The sequence below is a fragment of the Aythya fuligula genome, chromosome 11 (genome assembly GCF_009819795.1).
Source record: "Aythya fuligula isolate bAytFul2 chromosome 11, bAytFul2.pri, whole genome shotgun sequence".
NCBI lineage: Eukaryota > Metazoa > Chordata > Aves > Anseriformes > Anatidae > Aythya > Aythya fuligula.
In genome coordinates this window covers 20,957,889-20,980,252 of record NC_045569.1, presented here as the reverse complement: position 1 = coordinate 20,980,252, position 22,364 = coordinate 20,957,889, and the positions used below count along the sequence as shown (strand labels likewise).

At 41.0% G+C, this 22,364-nt stretch overlaps 1 protein-coding gene across 2 annotated transcripts in view; it reads left to right on the top strand.

Moving 5' to 3' along the window:
- Window positions 1–22,044, top strand: part of UACA (uveal autoantigen with coiled-coil domains and ankyrin repeats) — a 28,765-nt gene extending 6,721 nt beyond the window's left edge. The window contains exons 1-19 of one of the 2 annotated variants that reach the window (XM_032194804.1): window positions 3,249–3,319; window positions 6,074–6,207; window positions 7,781–7,869; window positions 8,623–8,687; window positions 8,840–8,897; window positions 9,355–9,425; window positions 9,532–9,638; window positions 10,583–10,764; window positions 11,253–11,290; window positions 12,006–12,092; window positions 13,233–13,340; window positions 14,104–14,136; window positions 14,642–14,740; window positions 14,929–14,965; window positions 15,581–15,633; window positions 16,702–19,404; window positions 19,956–20,108; window positions 21,061–21,126; window positions 21,911–22,044. In XM_032194804.1, the coding sequence (XP_032050695.1) occupies window positions 3,281–3,319; window positions 6,074–6,207; window positions 7,781–7,869; window positions 8,623–8,687; window positions 8,840–8,897; window positions 9,355–9,425; window positions 9,532–9,638; window positions 10,583–10,764; window positions 11,253–11,290; window positions 12,006–12,092; window positions 13,233–13,340; window positions 14,104–14,136; window positions 14,642–14,740; window positions 14,929–14,965; window positions 15,581–15,633; window positions 16,702–19,404; window positions 19,956–20,108; window positions 21,061–21,126; window positions 21,911–21,982 (4,194 nt within the window). In that variant the 5' untranslated portion in view covers window positions 3,249–3,280 and the 3' untranslated portion in view covers window positions 21,983–22,044. Of the gene's footprint in view, window positions 1–3,248; window positions 3,320–6,073; window positions 6,208–7,780; window positions 7,870–8,622; window positions 8,688–8,839; window positions 8,898–9,354; window positions 9,426–9,531; window positions 9,639–10,582; window positions 10,765–11,252; window positions 11,291–12,005; window positions 12,093–13,232; window positions 13,341–14,103; window positions 14,137–14,641; window positions 14,741–14,928; window positions 14,966–15,580; window positions 15,634–16,701; window positions 19,405–19,955; window positions 20,109–21,060; window positions 21,127–21,910 lie in introns of those variants that run through there. The other variant, XM_032194803.1, reaches the window with a different exon arrangement.
- Window positions 22,045–22,364: the final 320 nt, after the last annotated feature.

The following is a 22,364-nucleotide window of genomic DNA, read 5'->3' as shown; positions in this document are numbered from 1 at the left end:
ATTCAGTTTTCAGCTCAAGTTGTGTGGGGCTGGTTGTAATGTTGGTCTGCGATGGGGCAGCACTGTTGGTAATCTTGCTCGAGGTTTAGTTGGGGAAGGGACTGTTGGCCTTGTGCTAACATCACACGCAGGATGGGGATGGAGGGGACAAGCAGTGAAGTTTAGATGGATGCTGTTAGTTATTTCATAGCGTAGCAAAACATTTCACTACAGAGAAGCTTTTTTAAAGGTATCTAAAAGATGATATTGGGGAAGCTTAGAAGTACGATCTCATTTACATGCACGGAATAATTAGGGTGCTGCAGCTGTGCAAGGTGCCTGTAGCCCAGTGTTGCTCTCTCCTCTTGTGTATCAGGATCGCTAACAAAGCAATTTCTTTGCTCCAGATTCCTCAGTGGGGTTGCTTGGGTAACAGTGGGTGAAGTAATAGCGTGCATCAGGGCCTCTTCCTGCTTTTTTTCCTTTTTTTTTCCTTTTTTTTTTTTTTTTTTTTTTAAGAGGGAGATGTCCAGTATCAGCAAGCTCATATTTGCTAAGTATTCTGCTATTTATGTAACGATAAATATAGATTCTATTACAATTAACAGTTCTTAAATATTAGCTTTGCTGGTCGACAGCCGTGTACAAATATATATATATATATTTTAGCCTATCACTGCTGATAGTACCCTGTGCCCTTTCCTCTACCCTCGTTAGCATGGGAAGGCCAGCGTGGCTTCACGCAGACCCAACCTGGGGTGCCCGAGCACAAGTCCCTTTAGTGGCTGTTGTTCAGGCTCTCGCTGCTTTCTCGTGTTTAAATGCTTAATTGCAATGACAGGGCGAGGAACAGGCTCGTTTCTGAAGGCTGCGATCTCACAGCCTCACAGACTTTGGCTCTGTGCTGTGCCTTGTGCACTGTGTCATAAATAGTGGAGATGGGCGATGCTCGGGCTGGGGCTCTGCGGTGTGCCATGCGGGGTGGTGCTGTGGGATGCTCCAGGTACTGCAGGACAAGGGCTGTGGAGAGGGAAAGTGGCTGGGTTTGTGAGCTGCTGAATGTCCCGTGAGATAAGGGACATTATTAGCTAGGCCCCGGTGGTGCGTCGGGCAGCTCGGCACCTCTGGAGCCCTGTGCTGGTGGTGTCTGGTGGGGCAAAACCGGGTCTGCCTTACCACACGTTGGTCACACTGACAGCACAATGTGAGTGCTTGTTAAGTGATGATTTAGTCTTTCTTTGCAATTAGCAGCATTGTCGCTTTAATAGATGCTTGTTTGCTGTATAAGCTCTTCAGGAATGAAAAGCAAAAAATTCCTGTGTCGAACTGCCACTGATAAAAGGCGAGCGAGGAAGCAAAGCCAGTGAGTGTTTTGGGAATCAGTCCCTGCTCAGCACAAATCTTCACGAAAACTAAGAGCTTTAAGTGTGGTGTGTGTGGGGGTTTGTAGTCTCTGACCCCACGCTTGGATTTTCATTATTTTGCACCGTTCAAGCTCTCTGAGATGGAGCTGCCTCGGACAAAAATCCTGTCAGCATGGGTCTGGAGCCGGACTGGTTGCTGGGCCTGCTCGGTGCTGGTGGTGTGGTGGAAGTGAGTGGCACTTCCCCAGAGCAGGATGTGCTTCGACAATCCTGGGTGGTGTGGACGAGGCCCTGGTGGGACGATCTTCAGCATCAAGGGGCCACAGGACAGGCACAGCCCTCAGGTCACCGGGAATGGCTGCAGGCAGGCAGAGAAACCTTTGGCTTGGGTACACCTGAGACAAGAGGTTCACCTGGGAGGCGCAGTCCTCCGTGTGGTTTCTCACCACACTCTGACTTCAGATTTTATTTTTATTTTTTGCTATTGCTGTCAGTTGTAAAGTGTGTGTATTTTTTTCCCCAAGATGCTGCTTTTAGGCGAGGAGACAGACTTGGTTCTGGTCAGAAGACAACTTGTGAGAGGATGTGGTCATTGTGATGGTCACTCAGTATTTTTGGAGCACTTTTATCACACAGACACCAATTGCAGAGAAGTCTTGGGATGCTCTCATGAAACACATCAGAGTGATAAGGCAAAGGGCCATTGCTCACAGCAAATAACATAGAATAGCTTAAACATTGCTGGGAGGGGGTGAATTTGTGCAAATACGAATAGATGTGACTTACCTGTAACAGCTTTTCTCAGAAGAGTCATTTATTTTAAGTTGCTTGCAGTCTTTCAAGCGTCCTACAGGGTGTGTGTGTGCGTGCGGTTTTTCTCGCTGTGCACCGTGTTTGTCTCCTGCAGACTAAACAGTGCATCGCTTGTAATGCTGACCTAGTCCTCTAAAAACGGCACTTGGGAGATCTCCTTTTAAATTTAAAACTTGTGAAAGGAGACTCGACATCTTCCCCGCTGTTAATCATGATGCTGTCTATTTAATGTTTTGACAGCCTCTGTGACTCTTCTCGTTTAACAAGTCGGGAGACAGGCTGGCAGCAGCAGTAAGCCGAAACCAGGTCCTGTTCAGAATGGTTCCATCGCTGTAAAAGGAGATTTTCTTTAAAGCACAGGCATGTGTGTTTTCTAATTTAAAATCGGTTACATTTCTGTCAAAATAGGATCACGCATTCCATCTGCTCCGCAGTTGTAGCTGTCTGAAGTCTGATCGCGGCTCTGGTTTTGGCGTTGTGGTGGAATGGGAAAAAATTACTCCTGCTAGTATTTCAGTCCTTCTGTGTTATTAGCGGGGGATAAGTATGGCTTTCCTTGATGTCAGTTGACGGTTAATTTGACTAACGTGTTTGTTATTTTAAAGTGAGTGTTTGTGTGTCTGCGAGCATAACACAGTAGTGAGCTCCGTGCGTGCTTGTCTCGTTTGTTAGCGTTGAACCCAACACGCATTACTCACGGCACGAGCACGCGGAGAATGTATTAATAGCGATTGCTTTCTATCGCCCGGCTATCAAGTAGTGGATTATCAGAAAATAGATCTGGGCTGATGAGACTGGCTGCGTATCGCTTACAAGATATTCCGGAGCCGGGCAGTATTTACTGGTGAGCCTTGCGGCCGGTGGAGCGCTGCGGGCTTGCTGGCAGGCGGCGGGACGCGCGTCCTCCTGAGGGATGAAGGCTGAGGAGGATCCTGAAGACGGAGAAAACATGCTGGGGGACCCAAGCTAAGAGAAGGATGACGGAACAAAATGAGCTCGGGGCGGCGGAGAGAATCCGTTCCTGAAAGTGGGAACCCGCTTGGCTCGCTGCTTTGAGCTGCGGCAGTTTGTAACTCGATGCGAGATAAATCGGTTGCTTTTGGCAGCAAGGAGCCGCGAGGTCTATGATGACTTGTTGGTTTTCTTGTGCAGCTAAAGACACGGTAGGTTTCTTAGGTTTCATATCACCGGCCGTGGTTTACAGCTGCAGAAATGCAGAAGCCTGAATTTTGTAGCCAGTCCTTTTTAATTAATATGTCTTTAACAACACTAACTGCGGGGAAATTTCCTGAAATACAAAGTGCCCAGCTGGTACTCTTTGACTTTGTCAGGTTCCTATGATGTTATTTAGATGTTATAATGAAAGAAAAAGTGTTTCTATTGAGATGATAGTAATTTAAAAACAAAACAACAAAAAAAAGTCTTGTTAATCAGAAGACTCATGAAATGGGAAGAAAGAATTTATGGTAAGGGGTTGTGTGTACATCTGAGTGAGCTTGTGCTAGCGGGCATGAGCTGTAAGTCTGCAGCTCGGAAATCTAAACCCAGCTGCAGACATGCAAGGCATCATCACTTTCCTCTGAGGATGTGAAATTGTATAGTTTAAGGTATTTAAATAAAACATATAAAGTGGATAATAAAGTAGCTTATAGAGGAAACCTTGTCAGGCCTCTGAGGACAACTGCTCTGCCCCCTGGCAGTGCCTGTGGCTTTTACCCTGGCCAGCAGTGTCACCGCTGCGGTGGCGTTGTCACGCTGGGCAGGCTTGGCTTTTAGACTAATGGGTGTGTGAATCGATTGGCAGTCGGGACTGCACGCCTTGGTGAGGAAACACCAGCGCGTGTGACTTCAGTAGCTGCCTGTCTTTATTACTTCACGTCACTTAGTAAGCATTGCACTGAGTGAATTATTGCTGAGGCTTCGTGATTTCTCAGAATGTAAACGTGATTGCAGTACGGGAAACAAAGATAACTGCAGCTACAGCTCCATCATACGAACCATTCTACAGATGCAGAGCAGTGGCTGCGGTTGTTTTTTTTTTGTTCTTTATCAGTATTTTCTCCTTTACCCAGGTAAACCTGGCTTAGATGCAAGGGGAGAGACCTGGCCAGCTGGCACTGGCTCTCCCTGCTGTGGATCTTCCAGATTCTGTTATATTAAACCTTGAAAAATCCTGTTTTCTGCTAATATAGGGCAGTTGTAAGGAGAGGGTGGTTCTGTCTGGAACGTTTGTCCCTTTTTCTTCTATCAAAAGCTTTTTCAAAGCTGAGTCCTCGGCATCCAGCTTGGCTCTGAGGCTTGTCACAGACCTTCCTGAGCAGTGCAAAGCAATCGGAGAGGTTGGTTTGGTGTGGGGCAGCCCCAGCTTAGCGCTGCGGGGCAGATCCTAGCCTGGGGCCTGGAATTCCAAACTCGAAGTAAACAAGGAATAAGTGGGGGGTGACAGATGTCTGAGTTGGTGGTTATTTATAACTGACTGGCGCTTCCTTTGCGCGCTGCATAGCTTGGGGAATTGCAGGCAATTGGAAGCTGTGCACTTTGAATTTTTCGTGCACAGCCCCCTAGGCGTCCATCCCTGGAACATCGCATGCTGAGCTAAACTGGCTCTGAACAACCCAGAGGAGTCAGAGAGCACTCAGCCCGCTTGCATATTTTTGGTGCATCTGTTTGGTGTTAGAGTCGGGACCCAGCGGAGCTAGCTGGGATCTGATTTTAGGAATGGCCAGATGCAGCCAGTGGCACCAGTGAGGGCACTTCGGTGCCTGCATCAGCGGGCACGGATGCTGCCCGTGGGCAGCACTCAGCGCTCACTTCTGCCCGGTGCAGGGTTTGGTAAATGTGAACTTGGTTGAGAGAGGGCTAAACTTAGTGCGTGCCTTGCGTGTTGCTGAGTTCGTGAAAACTGAAGTCTGCTGCTGATTATGGTGTCGTAATCGTTGTTCTATTCAAGTGTCCCACAAAGTTTACGCTTGTCTGTTGTTCTTTGTGCTACCTTTACTATATAAGGGTTGACAGAGGGGGGGAAAAATCATAGCAGCTGTGTTTTATCTGCCCACTTCCTTATGAAATCATTTTTTTGTGAATTCTGAGAAGCTTACGCTGAAGATGGTTATTTAGATTGGGAGCTGTTAGCAGCAGGATTTCTGGCTCTGTTACTGCGGTTCCTGGCCTGTCCGTTCCTGTATGGTGCATCTTGTTTATTGACTTGTGAGCTCTGAGACACAGGCAGGTATTAAATACATAGAAATGGAACAGTTGGCTGCTTTATTTGACTATCACAACTTAAATGACTGACGGTAAAGATGAACAAGAAACCCTTCCAGTTTTCCTTTAGCCAGTGGAGTTAATTGCTTTGTTGGCACAAGAGAAGCGATGCCTCTTCCCCAAAGGGTGTGTGACAGCAGCATCCGTGAGGAGAGAGGGGAAAGCAGAGCTGCAGTGAAAAGGTAGCTGGTCTGTGCAGGGCAAACAGCTGATGGCTATCAGCAGATACAACAGAACGGAAGGAAGTGTCTGAAAGCTGCTTAATATGAGAAACTGAAAACTGTGAGATTGCTTTAAATGTATAGGAAACTCCTGTGTGCGACTTTAGTTTTCGACCTGTTAGATGGAAGCCAGCAGGATGAGGAAAAGCAAAGTGCTTTTGTCCCCCAGTGTTCTGCTGTAAGGGTCAGAGAGACTTAACCAGGCTGGCTCGGAGCAGCGTGCTAACAGCCTGATTGAGATGCTGCAGTATGATTGCCTGTAAATAACTAAAGGTCTTGAGAGGCACAACCTGATATGTAAACAAAGATCCCTCTTCTTATTCCCTCCCCATCCCCACTGATAATATGAGATTCAGCCTCTTATTGATGTTCCTTTAGCAGATCGATGCTGTGCCACGGGCTGACCTGCTTTTCTAATTCTCTTTTATACAGCTGAATACAGACTGGAACAAGTACGATGACAGGTTAATGAAAGCAGCTGAAAGGGGTGATGTGGAAAAGGTTTCATCAATCCTTGCCAAAAAAGGAGTCTGTCCTACTAAGCTGGATGTCGAAGGGAGGTCTGCGTAAGTAACTTCCAGTTCTGCAGTGGTGGTGGGAAGCTGGTGGAAGTAGCTCCATTCCCAGGTCTTGCTGCTGCTGTAAAAACTGCTAGGTCTATAAATCTATGCGACACACACTAGGAGATTCTAGCCTCATCTAGGCTAGTCTTGCATAAGTTTTTAATCAGGAATTGAACAAAGAAAATTACATAGCTCTTACGCTGAAGTGGAGAATGGAAAAAAAGGAAGCCTTTTTGAGCAGAAATCTGAACTGAGGGTTGATCTGGGAATATAAAGGTCTAGCAGTGGGGATGGGCTTGAAGTATGTAATCTAGCCATCTTTGGCAGAGGTGTGTGGTTAAATTCCTGATCTTTTTCTGTGTAGATGACTTATTCATGCAAATCAACAGGGATTGCCCCCAATTAATAGAAAGAAATATCGCCAAGCACTCCTACTTTGTTTATTTGAAGCATTCTGAAATGCTAAGTTTTGCCAATCTGTAGTTGATATTTTTAGAGCAATTAAAACTCAATTTAAGAAGGCTACTGTAGGCAGTGTTCTTTAACAGACTAGCTTGATTAATATCTAAAATAAGCACAGTCAAGAGTAAAGATAAATAAATTCACTAGATGATGAACTCAGCCATAATCTATAGTAGTGTTCAAATGCTTTGAATGAAGTGTTATTAGAGCTACCAGATGTAATGAGAGTTGTGTGGCAGGCTAAATTTCACCTTCCCAAGCTCCTGGTTCTTTAGAACATATTACATTAGTTACCCCTAATGCTTCTGTAAAACAGACTCAAGCTATTGACTTCTGACCTGCCTTTCTTCTCATCTTTTCTGCTGCGATGTTTAATGTTCTGACAGTTACTTTGAAATGACACATATAGGAATACTTGGCAGGGTGGCATATGTCTTGCAAACTGCTGACGACTTAGCTGATTTGCATTTTCAGCACTGGGGATCTATTCTTGTCTCTTCTAAATCCAGAGATAGCTTGGCATAAAATAAATGTTTTAGAGCTTGGTGTTACGTTTGTCTGGTTCTTGAAGTTAAGAGTGACTCTGAGTACTGACAGGTACAGCTTGCAATGACAGGGGTACAGGGAAGATGAACTTTCCTTTTTCCTTCATTACTTAAAAGCTCAATAGCCACCTGGATTACAGTGGTTCTGAAAATGTTTGGTGTGATCCCGCTCATCATAGCTAGTTTCTGAAAGGTGCTTTTTTTGAGGTGCTGCACCCATCCCCAGCCGCCATGGAATGCCAGATAGCTCAAATGGCAATTTCTCACAAAGAGCCTTTACTTCGGCAAGAGCATACATTTAAATACTCACGCCCAAATGGGGGGAAAGAAAGGCAAGTGTAGGTATTCTACTTGAGTCAATGATTCCAGGTAAATATTGACTACTTCTCAGGAAAGTTGTATTGTTCCTTAAAGTGAAATTTGCAGAACCGGATTTGGACATTGTACAAAGTTGAGTTTGTACAGTATAATGCTTTGAAAATACAATTATTTGCTTTGACTTTCCTGGTTAATACCGCTATTTTTGTGTACGAAACAGTTGTGCTTAAAGTTTTTTTTTCTGTGTTTAGATTCCATGTTGTAGCGTCAAAGGGAAACCTAGACTGTTTGAACACCATCCTTATTCACGGAGTTGATATCACAGCCACCGATGCTGCAGGTATGCTTCATCTCGTCAAATGTTCAGGTGCAATTTGCAGAAATTCCCAGCTCAGTTTTCACTTTGGTTTAGGGTTAAGCTAAGCTGCAGGGTAGATCTCCTTCCTTTCTTTAGTGTTTCCTGGGGTTGGCAAAACAAAACAAACACACTTAAAGTATGGTCTATTTCAGCCAGGCTATATCTGCTTGAGAAGAACAGTATGAGAACTGTTTTAAATGAATGTGTTAATTTGAATAGCAAGTGTGTTACACTGAGTGTTGGTAAGTACTGCACACAATGAGGCTATGACTTCAGTGGCATGGAAGGTGTTTGCGCACCTGTGTTGAGCCCTCAAAACTTCAGAGCACCTCTCTGCTACCTTCTTAGTTTGCATACGTGATATCAAAGTTTATGCAAAGATGTTGTGAAACAGGCAGTTAAAATGGGTGCTAATTTTGCCTCAGATTGTTCATCTCACAATTTAACTTGGTAAATGAATATTCTCTTGTTTTCAGCTTCATTACAGAAATATTCTAGCCGCCTTTCATATGACAGATTTCTTTTTTAAAACTCTTATACCATTTCTCACTATTCATGAATTCTTGGATGCAGTTTCCCTTAAATAAAATAAGTAAAACTCACCGTTTAGCAAATAGCAAAGTGTATGCAAGAGAGATGACAGTTACAAAACTGCCAGAAATGTCCCTCCTCACCTCCCCCCAAAAAATGCATGTTCAAAATAGATCCCGAATTGACGTTGATATTTCTTTTTAGGTAGAAACGCATTGCACCTAGCTGCAAAATATGGACACGCTTTATGTCTGCAAAAGCTGTTGCAGGTACTGAAAGATATAACTTGTCCTTTGTTACGGGTTTTTATTCTTTGGGTGGAGTGTGGGGGAAGGTGCTCTTAAATATACTGGTTTGAAATTGGGATACTTTAAATGCAATCTGAAGCCTATTTGATAACCCAGGTTACTTATTTTAACAGTACAATTGTCCAACAGAAAATGTGGATCTTCAAGGAAGAACTGCTCTTCATGATGCAGGTAGAAGGTTTTGCTTTTCTGGTGACTGTAATATGAAGTCTTTAATGATAACTCTCAGATGTGCCTAATTATTTTTAACTTCCACTGCTATATGTTGTAATGCCACTTGTCCTCAATAACAAGCTTGTTAACAGACTTAGAGGATGTAGGTCTATAATTCTCTTCCGATGCCTGTGAATTGTCTAGTAAAATCTTAAGTATCATGAAAAGTGTTCTAGAGCAATGATGTTAATAAGTTAACTTCACTCTGTGGATTTTGTGAATCTTCATTATGCTGTGCAGTGTCTTAAAGCAGTGTCTGAGTTTACGTGTGCCTTCGGGACTGCTGTAAGAGAGCAAGCCACGTAGCCTTCTCATGCTTTAACTTGCATGAATTTTTGTGAAGCCATTGCAGTGCTTAGTTTCATGAAGGCGTTGTTCAGCAATATAACCTGCTTTTTCCTCCTTCTCTTGAAAGCTATGTCAGACTGTTCCTCCAGCATACAGCTCCTGTGTGATCATGGGGCCTCAGTGAATGCAAAAGATGGAGTAAGTTGTTGCTTAGACCTCTCTCCCATACAAGCCCTACTGGAGTTCTTGTGCTTTCTTTGCTTCCCTTGCCTTTCCTTATTTCCTGCCCCCTTTCCCTTTTCAGGATGGGAGGACACCGCTGGTGCTGGCCACTCAGATGTGTCGTCCCACAGTTTGTCAGCTTCTAATAGACAGAGGAGCAGATGTTAATGCCAGGGACAAACAAAACAGGTAAGGCATGCAGAGGGTTGTCAGAACACTTGCTCACAGTTAAAGGGTAGAAGGCTGTCCATTAGCTTTCAGGCTACAGAAAAATGTTAAATTCAGCAGGAAAAAACTCTGACCTGGGACTTAGTCCAGAAGTAATGTTCCAATTCAATAATTCAAACAAAATTGGCTTTTCTTATTGCTTGTTCTTGCACCTAAAATACCTGTAGACTTGTGTGGAAAGTATTGCATGCTGCTGCCAGCAGGGAAATGGTGGTTGGCTGCTTTAAAGATTTCTGTGCACAGCTGCAACTTGCTCTCTTTGGGATCCATACGTAAAATGGGTCATGACAGAAGTGGTACCTGAGTCTCACTGGGGCTTCCAAGGGACCTGAGGGTCCAGAACTGTTTTATTCATTATACATGGAGGAGTGGGTGGGGGGACTTTCTAACTGAGCTACTCCTGCCTGTTATTTCTTGGAGGACGGCTGCCTGGTGGTCAGTGGACATGAGGCTGCTGTGAGACAGAGCACAGGCGCTTGCATTGCATGTCCTGAAGCTGGCAAGTGTGTGTTTGGGAGGCAGTGCCAGGGCTCCCAAGCACTCACTCAAACTTTGTCTTTATTTTTGTCTTGTGTGTGTTGTGTCTATTGATGTTTGTATGTAAATAGAGTAAGCCAAAAATCGCATGAGATTTCTAAACAGCTGGGTGGTGCTCTCAAAGGCAGCGGGCTTATGCTGGGCTTCAGGGAAGTGCTGCTGTTAGTGTTGTTTTGCTTTTTGACAAATATTTAAATGTTGGCTAAATGACTTTTAAAATGTAGTCTCCTCTCTTGAGAGAGGAAATGTTCCTTCACTCAGCTTTCCATGATCAGAGATAAGTGTACAAAGGATTTATATCTGTGAGTGCTCCTTTGAAAGCACACGATCCCAGCGTCTCTGAATGCAATCTTTCTCCCCATCCTCAGGACTGCCCTAATGTTAGGCTGTGAATATGGCTGCAAGGACGCGGTAGAAGTTTTGCTCAAAAATGGTGCAGATGTTAGTTTGGTCGATGGCCTTGGTCATGACTGTGCTTACTATGCCAGAATCGGTGACAATATTGACATTTTGACTTTAATAAAAGCTGCCATTGAGGATTCCGGCAAAGGTATGAAGAACACGCTGTTACTGCTTGCTATTACTCCTTCATTTGGGTTGTGTCTTCCCCAAGTTATGTCTTTGTGTGGCTGTGGGATGGCTGTAGTGCTTTAAACCAAAAGGTGATACCCACCCTGCATAGGAGGGTAAAGAAGGGTTATGCTTCTTTGGTTGCTTGTGTTTAGTAAAACTTAAAGTTAATGCAGGCTGTGACATCATGAGATAAAGGGTATTAGTGTTGATGAATCTTTTGTATTGCAGTATTGATCATAGGAGTGATTCAGCCTCATTTATGGGAGAAGCTTTGTACTTGTGAAATGCTTCCTGTTTTGGATTAATGGGGTGCGGGGTGGGAAGGAAGGAGAGAACGACTATTTCTTGAAACGTCCTTCCAAGAAAGAAACATAAGTAGATTAACTAGGTATGCCTTGCATGAATCTGAATGAAATGCATTTTTTTTTTTTAACCTTCCTGTTTCATGTTGCTTTTTATTTTTAGGAAGAGATACCATGAAGAAAGGGCAGTCTGAACAAAAGGTAAGTCTTATTGAGTTGTGTTTTAACTGACCCAACAACGTTTTTCAAGGTGTTCTTAACTCAAATGTTTGGTGTATGTTGCAGAAAGGTTGCAGATTTGTGGTGTAAATCTTACTGACTTATTTTTTTTTTGATCTTTGGTACTGTGAAATAATCAGCTTTGTTTGCTGGCGTGTAAAGGTGATTCATGAGTAAAACTGTCTTTTGTGAGCTACGTCCCTAGGAAATTTGTGCTTGTTTCCCATCCCTAGGAAACTTGTACTCTCTCTATGTTGCAGTTGTATGAAACTGAAAGAGGTGAGGTGTAAGCTGTTCACTCTCGACTGCCAAAATTCAGCACACAGCTGGTACTGTTGAGAGAGTGGCTAATACTGCACAGGGATGCAGAACTGATTCAGTATTTTTGAGTTGACTTCAAACGTAGCATGGAGAAGATTCCATCTATAATTAGATGGTGTTTGTATTTCTATATGAAAAATATTTTATTTGCATATTTGGGGTTTGAGCTTTGACAAGCATCCTGTTTTCTGTCTGGACGAGGTTGTGGGTGGTCTACTTATTGAGAAGCGGTCTGTCAAAGTTTGAACGCTCAGTGGTATTGCCCCCCAGTGGAAGCTGAAAAGGGAGTTGTGAGAGCAGCCTACTGTCCCCAGAAATGGATGTTGTCAGGCTGCAACAGGAATAAAAATTAACGCTTTGAATGTTGCAATAACAGATGTCTAATATGTCACAAAAGTGGAATCGGCTGCATGCACAGGAAGAGGTGAATGTCAGGCTGTATCAGAAGGAACATAACGCTCAGGTAAGCAAGAAGGATTTCTACAACTACATATTCCCATGTGCATAATGAACCAGGCATATTAAAGACAAGATGTGATTGTGAATAATCATTAGCAATTCCACGAAGAAAGGTCATAGATATTGCTGTTTACTTAAAACTTAATTGTGTGAGTATGTAAAGTGGCAATTATGCAGATAAGCTATAAAGTTTTGCAAGAAAATAAAAATTTATATAATGAATACTTGGGAGCCTCTTCACGTCACCCCTTCCCATCTCTTAATCTTGTGTCTACTGCTTTCACCTGCAGTAAGATCACAGTGTCACGAAACACAAAGGTGTAACATTCTCAGGAGATATGTGCTTGTATTCCTTAAAAATAACTTGTGTCATAATTGTTCTATTAACTGATATTCATTTTTTTGTTATCTTACTGTGTCAATACAGTTCTCAAAAAGGTAAGTAAAACTTCAAGCTGTGGGGAACAAACCATGGAGAAATTGAGACTTTCATTTTGAAATCCTTTGTCTTAAAAGAATAAGGATCTCTAAATGAAACCTGTCTGCTTTGAGCTAAAGTGGTTACCTCAGGTGGTTATCTAGCAGTGGTTACACAGCCTTTGTTTGGATGTAAACACTGGACTGATTGAAGGCCCAAGACCCATAGTATAGTTCTCATGCGTTGGATTCATATGCATTATCAGGGTGAGTCTTGGGGTTGCTGGAACACTTGTCCATTTAAAGGTTGCTGCGCTTCATGCCAGTGAGGTTTTTTCATTACAGCTTTGGCTGTGGTGGTTGGGTTTCAGGGACTGTTTTAGTACTAGTTACTTTTACGTGTTAGCAGACAGTAGGTAAGCAGCCTCTTTAGTGCTGTCAGCACTGAAAGTAATCTTACCCTGCAAATACTCCCAAAACCTTTATTTAAACTTATGTCAGAATGGCCTATTAGAGACACAAATCTGGAAGACTTTGAGATGTGCTTTTCTAAACTCAAGAATGATGGAGACCTAAAGTGAGGCCTCAGTATCACTGGGACTTAGGCAAGGCTTGATGCGTCTTTAATGGCTGTTAAAATTGTTGGTGTAAATTCATTAGCTTTCCTCATGTGAGTGTAGTGTATTTATCGCTTTATTTTGTTGCCTTTTTTTTTTTTTTTTTAAAGGAATTGGAGTTAGAAAATCAAGATTTGAAGGATAGAATGAGAGAAGTACAAGAGGAGCAAAGGATGTTGCTGGATAGAATTAGTGGGCTACAACTACAATTAAATGAGGTAAACTCGGTATTCACTGCTTTACTGTAAATATTTCTGTATGTGTTGCTGTCATTTTGTTCTGCAATGGCCTGCAGTCTGTAGAAATACTCAACATGTGAGGAGATATTACAGCTTCATCCACTGATCCTCATAAAGTTGAGCAATAGCATTTATAGCTATACTTAATGTAATTGGAACCATGAGGTATTCTGGTATATTGTAATTTGGAAAGTAAACTCAATCTGCCATTTAAATGTAGGTGTTGTGTACAGGTACTTACAGCCACTGCTTATTTTCCAGTTGTTAGTTTAAATGGAAAATGAGTGAAAACTCTTCAGTTGGCAAAAGTGGGTGGGGAAAGCGTTTTCAATATAGGATCACTCTCTGAAATTTGAATTCCCATTTCATACCAGCCCCCTCCCACACCCTGAACAAACCACCTCCCCTCAACCAAACCATTCCTCCTGTTTACTATTCACACTCAAAAATCAGCATTTTTTAACTGAAAAACTCTACTCTTCCTCCTCAATGGCATAAGGTCTAGATAACTGAAAAGGTATTCTATTTGCTTAGTATGTATGTCATGAGATACTGTTCTGACAAACATCCTTATTTTTTTCCTGTTGGCAGAGGTTAGGTGGTAAATGTGAGGGGAACAGTGTATCGGAAGCATGTAGTATTAGAAACTGGGATAGACTCATCAGCTAATGAACTGTGTATAAGCCCCTTGAAAATATTATTTTAAAAATGATTTGTGGGGGGATTTTTGTTATTTTTGCAGGAGCAAATGTTTGCAGATGATCTTGAAATTGAGGTATGATTATATCGCCTTAAAGTGTAAGAGAACTGTGAAATAGGGGAAATGTATATTGCATTTAAGAAATAGTATTTAAAACTATAGAGAAAAGCAATGTATAAATGCTAAACAAAATATCTAGTAATATGTTCTCAGTTCATACAGCTGTATAGCATTTGTAATACTGCAACTAATATATTCTAATTTCTATCTCACCTCTAAAACAGACTTAATGTTGTAAGTATCTGTTTAAGTAGTGACTTTCATCAACGCAAGGCTAATAAACGTGCAATCTAGTTTATTCTCATGGTGTTGGTACATGTTCCCTTGACTCTTTCTTTGAGACTGTCCTTGTAGATGAGCAGCTTTGTAGAAGAATTTTAAAGTGAAGAATTCAAGGATTTTTTCAATGCTGATTTTGGTTGAAGTTCTCCCTAAACTACTTTTTTAAAGTTGCTTGAGATTTTATGAATCTGGTCATTCCTGTGGCCTTGGCTATTTGGCACTTTTTATTCTCTTTCAGAAAGATGAATTGAAGAAAATCCTAGCTACCAAGGAAAAACAGCAGGAAGAAAGCTTAAGAACTATCGAAGCTCTGAAAGCTAAACTCAAATATTATGAAGTACGTTAACTGATTTGAAATGTAGTAAGATGCTTGATATTTACTGTAATAAATACTTAAAGAACTTAGAATTGTTGAAAGGGTTATCTAATTTGAAAAGCTTTCTCTGTTCTTTGATCCATAGCTTAAATATGGAAAAAAATTGATGTAAGCTTTATTTTTTTGTATTTCCCACTGTTTGCTTTTAGGTTGACTTTGTGACATCTGGAAGTAACTTTGGAAATAGTAAGTATAGTTCTTAAATGTGCTATGCATGATGCAGTGTTAGAAAACAAAGTGTGTGTGTTTGTTTTTTTTTCCCTTTTCCTGTTGTTTTAACTATAGACAAACATAATGTGATTTTCCACGCTGTAGACCTCAGAAGGCAGGCAGCTGGGCCCAGTTGTGTTTGTACCTGAGTTCTAGGGCATTATTGATCACTCTTACTCACAAGTGATTGTGGTCTCGTGAAATCTGGGTTGTAACTCTGGTATGTCTTCTAAGAGCATGAAAAACAAGCTAAGCAAGGTCTCTGCTCCAGAGTCTTCCCGTTCTTCATTAACAGTGCTCTGGCTCAAGTCTGTGAATTGCTTCTGCTGAACACGAAAGCTATGGTCATCATGAGGGCTTGCTGTAGGCAAGTTGAAGCACAACTTTAAATGCAGTACCTCAGCCTACACTTCTGCTAGAAATAATTCCATTTCCAGAAACTGAAGTCTTTTACATTTAACTCTGAATACTTAAATCCTACCTACATAGCACAGTTGCCTTGAAGAGAATAAAATGAGGAAGGAAAAACATAGCTCTTGTGATTTGTGTTATTTTTAAACAGACTAAATGCTATTTGCTTTGAAAATACAGGAAAAGAAGATTTATTACTTAAGCAAGGTCAAGTGTTTGCTGTGGAGTCACAGGTAATAAATATTTTCTCTAAGCAAAGTTCTAAGGTAGTTATGCTTGGGAAGGCTAAATATGCTCATAAATGTATGTATATTAACCTGTTTCTGACAACAAAATTTTATATACTAGGCTTGCTATGTTTTTTTAACTGGTGGTGCCCTCTAGAGTTATGTTTGTGAAATGGCTTTAAATACTGTGAGGATATCAGTATTGCATGGCTTGTAATGGGCATTTTTAAACTGAATCAGCACATTGCTGGGTTAGCAGTCACACTTCCAAGTATAACTGGTTTTTCATCTCCATAACTTTTTCCTGCTTTAAATTCAGTTACAATTCATAAGACTTTATTTTCCAGCCAACTTAACAATTTCCTGCCAATTTTGTTTGCTGATAGCTAGCAGCCTTCAAAAATCACCCAGCCAAAGACCCAAACCCTGTCCACAATAAGTGGCTTTAAGCTAATCGTGTCAGGAAGTGACCTGAAAGTAGTAAGTACTTGCAGCACAACTGAGTTCCCCAGAGCAGGTCTGTGCCATGTAATGAGCATAGTGCCTGGTAGCAAAGTGATGGTTGGCAGAGAAGACCTCATATCAGAACAGCAAAATTTCTTATTTTTTTTTAGATATCCTTTATTGGACAGAGAATAAAATGGCTGTTTTCTTCAGTCATTTCTGAGAGGAGGTCCTGTTAACCATGACATACTCAGTCTCTTCCAATTCCTTTTTAATGTTGTTTTCATGTGCTTGAGGGAGGGGGCACTCTTACTAAATTCAATTTCTTTGAGCAGAAGTATGATTAAATATGAATAATGAGGGAAAATAATGAATGTACTGTAGCTGCATTTTAATGTCAGTAGTGTCTGACTGGGAAAAAAGAACGAGAATTATAATCAATTTTTATTGTTGAAAGCTGAAATATGTATTTTATAGTATGGGCAGGAATATAATAGTGTATTTAAAAAGAAGCTCTGAAAATTTTATGCTCATATCAGCATAGATATAAAGTAGTTATGAATTTGACAATGCACATGTGCATGACTTGGGAAAAAGTGTGTATCTACTTTTGTGCCAATTTATCTTCAGTCTAGGTCTATGCTGAGACCCCTGGAGCTGTCCCTGCCTAACCAATCATCCAGTTCAGAGAAGGAAACTTTAAAGAAAGAACTTGACAACATGAGGACCTGCTATGGTGCAGCAAAAGAAGAAATAAACAAATTGCAGAGAGAACTGTCTCACAAGGTATCTGAATGTAAAGCGTTGGCATCAGAATGTGAAAGAACCAAGGAAGAATCTGACGGACAGATAAAACAACTGGAAGATGCTTTAAAAGATGTACAGAAGAGAATGTTTGACTCGGAAGGCAAAGTTAAGCAAATGCAGACCCACTTTCTTGCTCTGAAGGATCACTTGACTAACGAAGCTGCTTCGGGAAACAGTAAGGTAACAGAGGAGCTGAAGGATCAGTTGAAGGAAATGAAAACAAAGTATGAAGGAGCCTCTGCTGAAGTGGGTAAACTAAGGAACCAGATTAAGCAGAATGAATTGCTAGTGGCAGAATTTAAGAGAGATGAAGGAAGGCTGGTGGAAGAGAATAAAAGGTTGCAGAAGGAACTTGTTAAGTTGGAGATGGAGCGAGATAAAAAGGGAAAAAATGTCATGGAGTTAGAAGGACAGCTCAAAGAAACAGCAGCAAAGTTAGCCCACTCTGTAACTTCAGAGAAATTTGAAAACATGAAGAGTTTGTTATCAAATGAAGTAAATGAGAAAGCAAGGAAGTTAGCAGAGATGGAAGGAGAGCATGAAAAACTGCAGGCAGAGATTCGCCTTCTAAAGAAGGAATCTGAGACTCAGAAAGCTAAACTTGCTCAGCATATAAAGCCAGAAGACCATGAGCAAATGAGGAGTGGATTTGAGCAAAAAAGCAAGGAACTTGGGAAAACAATTTCTGAATTATCACAGAAGAATCAAGCGCTGCAGAAGGAACTTGAAAGTTTTCAGGTTGATAACAAGATGCTTAAGCAACAAATCCAAGTGTTAAAAACTGAAATAAAAAGCCAGAATGTGCCTTTAAAAATCCATGAAGAATTGAAAAAAACAAGTGATGTGACTGTTGGTGATCTGACCAAAAAGCTTTTTGAAATAACTAAAAAGTACAATGAAAGCAAAGCAGAAGCTGAAAAGTTACTGGTGGAGAAGAACAACTTAAGTGAGAACATCAGCCACTTCCAAGCTGTGTACCTGTCTCCAGAGCAGCACAAAAAAGAAGTGGAAGCTCTAAAATCTAGTGGTATTGAACTTGAACGTCAGCTTGCTGAGCTTCAGAAAAAATACGATGATGAACAAGAAAAAATGTGCAAACTAGTGTCTGAAAACACAGTCATAAGAGAGACTCTCAGGGATCAGTACGTTTTAGCTACAACACATGAAGAGATTAAAACAGTTTTGAATAACACACTAGAAGAGACTCATAGGGAGCTGTCAGATCTGAAGGAAAAAACTGAAGAGATAAAGCGAGAATTTGTGAGGGTAAATGAAGAAAATGGAACCTTGAAAAATCAGGTGAAACTTGTACAGAATCAATTACAAACGGAGTATATAAGCTTAAAAGATCATGAAGCCAAAGTGGCTACTTTAAATAAAAGCATGCAGGAACTTCAGGAAAACAATGCTGCAATAATGGCTGAATATAAGAGGGGTCAAGAAGAAATCTTACAGTTACATGCAGAAATTGAAGCCCAGAAGAAGGAACTTGACACAATTCAGGAATGCATTAAATCGAGATATGCCCCAGTTGCCTCCTTTGAAGACCGAGAACAGAGCTTTGAAGCTACAGTGAAAGAATTAAAAGCGCAGTTGCAGGAACAGGCACAGAAGTGCAGAGAAAGCGAGGAGGAAAACATGAAGTACAAACAGGAGAACGAAAAGCTCAAAAATGGCATTTTGTCCATCCAAAATGACTTGCAACAGAACTATATCCTTGCCGAGAAATCCCATGAATTGGAAAAAATGTTTGCAAGCAAAATGGAGGAGCTGAATAAGCAACTGAGGGAATTGCTGCAGAAATACACAGGCAACAAAGATGAGAAAGGTGAGCTGCAGGAGAGTGCCAAGCAGAACGCACCTCTGCAGGCTCCTCTGGAGGGTCAGCACCTTTCAGTGGAACAAATTGAAGCCTTGAAGAAGGCGCTTGGTCACACTATAGAGGATCTAAAGGAAGCCCTCAGAAGTAAGAAGGAATGTTACGACAAAGAGACACTAAAAGTAGGAGAACTACAGCAGGAATTGTTGGATCTAAAACAATCTTCGATATCTTTGGTAGAATATACACAAATGAAGGAAATGCTGGAAGAAGAAATCAAAACAGCCAAAAACAGTTTAAAAGAAAAGGAGGGTGAAAACCAAGTTAAAAATGAGGAAATCCAGAAGTTGCAGGCTGAGATTCAGCTTAATCGACAAGCTCTAACAGACCTGGAGAGCAAAGATGTGATTGACATGACAGAATACAAATCCATGAAAAGTACTCTGGAGGCCCAAATTAATAGCATAGCTGAAGACTTGTCTTGTGTAAATAAAAAGTATGAGGAAGCATGTGAAGAGGCTTTGCAAGCTAAAAAGAATGAGCTTTCTTTAAAGGATGAAAAGGAATTGCTTCAGTTACGGAGTTGCAGTATTGAGCAAGAAATTAAAGACCAGAAAGAAAGGTGTGATAAATCACTGATGACAATTATTGACTTGCAGAAGAGAATACAGGAGTCAGCAAAGCAGGTGGAAGCCAAGGATAACAAGGTAGGCTGTCAGATTGTTAACGGTCCTAACACTTTTAATGTAGTGGCAAAGAGCTAGGTTGCAGATGCAGTTATGTAGCTGTTCATGTATGACGGTGTATGGGGCATTAGGTATGTAGGACTGGCCCAAATCTGCAAAGCTGAAGTCTTGGTTTTGGTAGCATTATGCTAAGCTTTTCTAATTCCTTGTTAGCTTTTGGTATCATATGTTGTGGTCAACCCGATAAAACTACCAACCTGAGTTCCAGACTCTTGGGGTATAAGCTCATTCTTCCATCAGTTTGGTGGCTTGAATGTTTACGGTTGTCTTTTAAATACAAGAAGTATTCCTGTCTTGGTTTCCAAGTGTTAATACACGTGTTATACATGTTAATGTCTGTTCTGTACAAAAGATGTCTCTCCCCTCACCCCCCATCTCTTAGCCAGTATGATGGCATGCCAGGACAGCAACTCTTCAGTGGTTGCCACTCTTCACCAGACTTTTTCTAAGTTAATATCATTTTTTCAATGAGGCATCCTTATGAGTTTTTTTTAAATGTGCTTCTTTTAAAGATTACAGAACTGCTTAATGATGTGGAGCGGTTAAAACAAGCTCTTAATGGCTTGTCTCAGCTTACGTACACCAGTGGGATTCCTTCCAAGAGGCAGAACCAGCAGGTTGAAATGCTTCAGAACCAAGTAAAAACACTGCAACAACAGCTAGCTGTAAGTAATTCTGCAAGGTGTTGTCCGACACACAATTACGCTGCTTACAGTGATTCTTCTGTAGTATGTGGTCAGCAGAGCACGGTGGGTGTAGGCTTTGAGGAACAGCAGAGTATTCATAAATGTGCTTTTGTTTTTTTCTCTAACCACTTCTGTCTGTAAATCTGTTTGCTTCTTTGTGCATGCTAGAGTTGCAACATTTAGGAACTCTTCCAGATGAAATGGGCACAGAGAACTTGTGCTTAGGAGATATGGAAAGATGCTGCTCTAGTTCATGCCAAGACCATTTCTGTGTGCTAGTTCCATGCTAATATTTCTTACCCAAAAAAGACGAACCACTTATTTTCTCACTCTGAAAGAAAGTAAGATGGTCCTTTCTTAATGGATTTGGTTATTGTCTGTTCTCTTGTCTGCAAATGTTGTGAAGTGTATTACTTACCATTAAGCACTAACAGCGGAGGGGAACACTTTGTGCTAAGTGCTGTGGTTTTGTGCACAAATGCGTACATTTTTGGCTCCTGTGACTTAAGTAGCGCTCATAATTAAAGCTACGTATGTGAGCAAAGTCAGGTATTAGTATATCTGTTCAGAAATAGGATGCATCTTCAATAATATTTGCAAGGTTGGCCCTTGTAAGGCAAAGCATGCTTGAATTGTTTTTTTTAAACAGATGGCTAATGCTGTTGGTGAACAGGTTTTCTGTTTTAGCACCTGGGCTGGTACACTAGGTCAGCCTGTCTCTGACAGCCTTTCAGCAAAATTACTCTGCTGCAAATAACCAATAAAAAAGGTGAAAAAGTGACTTTCCCTGATTAGTGGAGGGGATATAGCTAACTTTAACCTTGAAATTTTTCTTTGTCTAGTGTGCAGAACCAAGGCAGCAAAGCTGGAAATGGGAAGAATAGGTATTGATTTAATGACTTCATTTCTTTTCCTTGTCTTCCTTTTATAGGATGCTAAAAGGCAGCATCAAGAGGTAGTTTCAGTTTATCGGACACATCTTCTTAGTGCTGTACAGGTATGATAGTCCCAAGTTCAGATTGTTTTTACTGTGTCATCTGGATGTAGAGATTCTTAAAACATTTCCACCTGTCACGCTAGAAGACGTCAAACTTGAAAGTAGTATCTGTTAATTAGCTCTTTAAATTAGTAACCTGTTTTGAAGGTGAGTTTTAATTTTGAAGTTGAGAGAATGGACTGATCCCTCAAAAAAGCACAAGTAAAAAAAAAAAAAAGCACTGTAGTCTTACCATTCTGTGTTCTTATGGCCATTTGTCTACAGTGTGATTATCATCCTCAAAGCAGGTTCCTGCTACATATAATGTCTGATGTGAGCATATTAATTCTGCGTTATCCCACGTAATGTGGGAGAGAAGTCAAGTAGGAGCTGGAAATCTTAATGCAGGCCTGTTGAGTGGCTCTCGCTGAGTGAAGAGCTGAGCAACTAACTTGTGTTGTGCCTTCAGATACTTAAGTGTGCAAAAGAAGGACCGCTGCTACAGCAGCAAGCTGTTGCTTCCAGAGAACACGAACAGTATGTTTTTTTTTTTTTTTTTCCCCAAATCATATTTTTGTACAAGACTCTACTGGGCCAGAAAGGCAGACCATTCTTTCTCAAATGAGAAAACTGTAACAGGGTTCCTACAACATTTCAGATTTATCTAGAAAATGATGAAAATACAGCAATGAGTTAAGACTTCTGAGCAATTTTGAAGAATCTCCTAATATGAGCTTATGAAGGGCTGACATTTTATGGGACTTTTTCCTATTTTACTTTTTAACTAAGTGTTTGCTTGCTCTAGGGTCACATGGATGAAGATGTCCAGGCTGCTTTACTACAGATCATTCGAATGAGACAGGGACTTGTTTGCTGACGTGTTTAGTGCCGTTGTTCTTGAAGGCTGCTGCAGCTTGTAGGAATGCTGTGATTATGGTAGTGATAATCTTCATGAGATTTGTGTAATTGTGATAATACAGCTACAATTAGAACCCCAGAAAGTTACTTCATATAAGAAACAACTTTAAAAAATGAAATATTTTCTTCCAAAACAGTAAAATAGAGCTACTAAGTTTCAGAGCTGACACTTTTTTCAAGAGATTAATAAAGGATGTAGAACATTTTAAAATTGGTATGCAAATTGACTGTCAAAATGATGACATAGTAGTTAAATTATTTCAATGTCTGATTGACCACTTCTTAAAATGAGGCCTATACCTAGAAATTCCAGTTTGTCCTATAACTTGAACTCTCATGGT